Genomic DNA, 5,000 nt, shown 5'->3' with positions numbered 1-5,000 from the left:
AAGTAACAATATAATAGTAGTAAGAATCAATAAGATATTGATTAGTAAGTAACAGTAGTAGAAATCAATAAGATATTGATTAGTAAGTAACAGTAGTAGGAATCAATAAGATATTGATTAGTAAGTAAATTCTTGCGCTGGTGTGATGAGGCTGAAGTGTGTGCACTGTTAGGACTCTTCCTCAGGACCTGTCTGTACTCTTACATAAACATTAACATCACACATCACACATCATACATCCGACATCCGACATCCGACATCGACACCAACACCAACATCATCACACAGCGACATCAACATCAACATTAACATCAACATCAACATCAACATCAACATCAACATCAACATCAACATCAACATCAACAAGGAAGTCATTTCAGCATCTCATGTTCAAGAATACCAAACAGGCGACATTTATCTCAGCGATGTCAAATCTGTCGCCTCTGATGTAAAAACAGGGAACACCCATTGACCCTTGCCCTGTGTGTGCGTCCCCCAGCAGGTGAGCCAGTCGCGGGCTAGTCCTCTGGGCTCTGGACTGGGCTACCTGGAGCACATCTGCCAGCTGATCGAGAAGATCGGCCAGCTGCAGGAGCACAACCTCAAGCTCCAGAGACAGATCTGCTGCCTGCAGAGGGACGCACGCGTCATCAAGACCAAAGAGGTGAGAGATCACACACACACACACACACACACACGCACGCACACACACACACACGCATGCACACACATGCACACACACACACACACACGCATGCACACACATGCACACGCACACACACGCACACGCGCACACACATGCACATGCACATGCACATGCACATGCACACTATGAGGGGCCGTCTAGGCCTTAATTCATACTTGGTCTTACACACAGTATCATAATCTTGCACATACACCACTATACTCATGCACACTCACTATTATAGTCATTTTACATGTATGTATGAGAGGGTATAGTCGTGTATGTGAGAGAGTATAGTAGTGAAGGAGTATAGTAGTGAATGTGAGAGAGTATAGTAGTGTATGTGAGAGAGTAAAGAGTATAGTAATGTATGTGAGAGAGTATAGTAGTGTATGTGAGAGAGTTTAGTAGTATATGTGAGAGAATATAGTAGTGTATGTGAGAGACTATAGTAGTGTATGTGAGAGACTATAGTAGTGTATGTGAGAGAGTATAGTCGTATATGTGAGAGACTATAGTAGTGTATGCGAGAGAGTATAGTAGTGCATGTGAGAGAGTTTGGTAGTGTATGTGAGAGAGAGTTTAGTAGTGTATGCGAGAGAGTATACTAGTGTATGCAAGAGAGTATAGTAGTGTATGCGAGAGAGTTTAGTAGTGTATGTGAGAGAGTATAATAGTGTATGCGAGAGAGTTTAGTAGTGTATGCGAGAGAGTTTAGTAGTGTATGTGAGAAGGTATAGTAGTGAACGCAAGAGAGTATATTAGTGAATGTGAGAGAGTATAGTGGTGTATGTGAGAGAGTATAGTGGTGTGTGTGAGAGAGTTTGCATGAAACGGAAGGGAGTTTGCATGAAACGGAAGGAGTTTGATTTCTCAGTTCCTGATTGGTTTGTCAATGTCACTTCTCTCTAGCTAGCCAATTAAAATCAAGGAAGGGGCGGGACCTACACTGTCAACAATGTTCGTGGTTCGTGTAGACCTAGTGGTCGAGGAAAAAAATCAGCCAACTCCTATGTGACTAAATATTAAACTACTACTGCAAACCGAATGCAAATTAGGCTACAAAGACATGAGGGGTGCCTATTCTATTGTAATAGCCTAGGCTACCAGATTTCTTTTGTCTGACGAAGTCATATTTTAGTGAACTGAGATCTGAAAGATTGCTGCCATTGCAGTTAGCTAGTTAGCTAGCATTCCAGCAACATTCCAAAAAGAACATGCATTACAGTTTGGCTGGCAGACGTTTTTGGTAACCTTGTCTGCTGTTGCCAGTGACTCGTGAGCCTGTGTCCACATCGCTATTTTTGCACTGACAGACAAAGATTCTAGAACAGAGCTCCGGACAGCGCTCCTTTCCATCTAGTAAAGCTCCCTTCAGAGTGCTGCAGGTCAAGTGTTTATTGTTGCTAGGTTACCAAACTATCTACCAGCAGAATGTTGCTGCCTGGCTTAATGCTAACTAACTAGCTAACTGAAATGGCAATCTTTCAGGACTCAGTTCACTAAAATATGACTTCGCCAGACAAAAGGAGCTGGCATTACAATAGAATATGTCACCCCTTGTGTCTTTGTAATTTGCATTCGGTTTGCAGTAGTAGTTTAATATTTAGTCACATAGGACTTGGCTGATTTTTTCCTCCACAGTGTAAATGCTAGGTCCCGCAGCAATTTTTCAGGACTCAGTTCACTAAAATATGACTTCGCCAGACAAAAGGAGCTGGTAGCCTAGGCAATTATAATAGAATAGGCACCCCTCATGTCTTTGTAGCCTAATTTGCATTCGGTTTGCAGTAGAAGTTTAATATTTAGTCACATAGGAGTTGGCTGATTTTTTCCTCGACCACTAGGTCTACACCAAAGATTCTAGAACAGAGCTCTTTGGTCTACACGAACCACGAACATTGTTGACAGTGTAGGTCCCGCCCCTTCCTTGATTTTAATTGGCTAGCTAGAGAGAAGTGACATTGACAAACCAATCAGGAACTGAGAAATCAAACTCCTTCCGTTTCATGCAAACTCCCTTCCATTTCATGCAAACTCTCTCACACACACCACTATACTCTCTCACATACACCACTATACTCTCTCACATTCACTACTATACTCTCTTGCATTCACTACTATACCTTCTCACATACACTACTAAACTCTCTCGCATACACTACTAAACTCTCTCGCATACACTATTATACTCTCTCACATACACTACTAAACTCTCTCGCATACACTACTATACTCTCTTGCATACACTAGTATACTCTCTCGCATACACTACTAAACTCTCTCTCACATACACTACCAAACTCTCTCACATGCACTACTATACTCTCTCGCATACACTACTATAGTCTCTCACATATACGACTATACTCTCTCACATGCACTACTATACTCTCTCACATACACTACTATAGTCTCTCACATACACTACTATAGTCTCTCACATACACTACTATATTCTCTCACATATACTACTAAACTCTCTCACATACACTACTATACTCTCTCACATACACTACTATACTCTTTACTCTCTCACATACACTACTATACTCTCTCACATTCACTACTATACTCCTTCACATACACTACTATACTCTCTCACATACACGACTATACCCTCTCATACATACATGTAAAATGACTATAATAGTGAGTGTGCATGAGTATAGTGGTGTATGTGCAAGATTATGATAGTGTGTGTAAGACCAAGTATGAATTAAGGCCTAGACGGCCCCTCATACACACAAACACGCGCACGCACACATGCACAGGCACACACACACACACACGCATGAATACACACACAAACACACGCACGCGCACGCACACATGCACAGGCACACACACACTCACTCTCACTCTCAAGAGCTGGTAGAACACTTACAGCAGAAATGTGTAAAACTGGAAAGAGAACCAAAAATATTATTAATGGCCCTGTGAACTGCAAGGGGCCTGAGCACATCTAATGGAGATAGGGTACCAGCCCTTTATGTTGTTTCTGCTTAACCCACAGTGGGGTCACACACACACACACACACACACACACACTCTTTCTCCTTCGTGATCACCTCCAGAACTCAGGGCATGAATCTTCCTCCACGTCAGCTGTGTGACGTTCACCTTGCGCCCTCGCCGGCTCACACACACACACACACACACACACACACACACACACACACACACCACTCACCATGAGCACGTATTCATCTCTCTCTGCTCTGCCTGAGAACATCCATCATAGATCATTCATCTCCACGTCTTGGTCTCTCCACGCACACACACACACACACACACACACACACACACACACACACACACACACACACACACACACTGTCATAAGTCACAAGTCTGCATTCCTGGCTTGTCATAAATTATGTCTGGGACATGATGCATAAATGGAAATTGTTTTTCTGTCTAGAGATCTTTAGTGAGTTAGTGTTTGTTTGGGAAGTAGAGTGATACAGACCTGTTTCTAACTGATCTCACTTGGGACGCTGTTTTCCAGTTGGCAAATAACATCTTTGATCACTTGTGAAGCTGTTTTCCAATTGGCCAAAAAGAAAAAAAATAACTTTTTCCATTTGTAATTGTGCATGTCCCAGCCATTATACTTTAATCCACATACTGTAGCTGCGGCCCACTGTCACCTAAAAGATCACACACACACACACACACACACACACACACACACACACACACACACACACACACTCACATAAACACACACACACACACAAACACTCCCGTGTGCGTCCCACTGTTACCTAAAAGAAGATTACTGAGAGTTGATCTGAACATGCACTTTTGTTCAGTGGTGTAGTCTGGTTAGCTGTAGTGGGTATACTGTGATGTTGTATATTAGTGTGTGTGCGTGTGCGCGTGCGCGTGTGCGTGTGTGCTGAACTGAACTCTAGGGTTAATGGACTTCAAGCCTACGCTCAGTCCAAATCCCTGCAAGCCTGCGGGGCTGCGGTTTGTTCCGCTCACAAGAACACAGTAAGCACACAGAGTGGGTCAGTAGGCCACACACCATCAGGCCTGTGGCATTCTGGGATAGGGCAGTCCTCCCAGTCCTCCCAGCCGAGTGTCATGCTGTCAGCAGCTGCCATGGAGTTGTATTGTTTGGCATGTAATCATTCAGCCAGGCATTGGGTTCAGAGGTCAGAGGTCAGAGTTAAACATGTGGTCAGTGTCAGGAACAGGATGATCACATCTAAACACATTTGTTACAAACACACACACACACACACACACACACAAACGAAAAGATAGGCAAATAGACAGACAGCAACAAACCTAAACAAACTTG

The 5,000-nt window shown here is 43.2% G+C and overlaps 1 protein-coding gene across 1 annotated transcript in view; it reads left to right on the top strand.

Moving 5' to 3' along the window:
* Positions 1–5,000, top strand: part of LOC143124648 (uncharacterized) — a 46,272-nt gene that overhangs the window by 32,445 nt on the left and 8,827 nt on the right. The window contains exon 3 of the mRNA XM_076286333.1: positions 500–664. Within this exon, the coding sequence (XP_076142448.1) occupies positions 500–664 (165 nt within the window). The remainder of the gene's footprint in view (positions 1–499; positions 665–5,000) is intronic.

This window comes from Alosa pseudoharengus, unplaced genomic scaffold, assembly GCF_046254945.1.
Source record: "Alosa pseudoharengus isolate Yale_2024_CS ecotype anadromous, Long Island Sound unplaced genomic scaffold, YU_APseudo_1.1 YU_APseudo_1.1_scf_15, whole genome shotgun sequence".
Classification (NCBI taxonomy): Eukaryota; Metazoa; Chordata; class Actinopteri; order Clupeiformes; family Clupeidae; genus Alosa; species Alosa pseudoharengus.
Note: the sequence above shows the minus strand (reverse complement) of the source record. Positions and strands in the feature narration are given on the sequence as shown.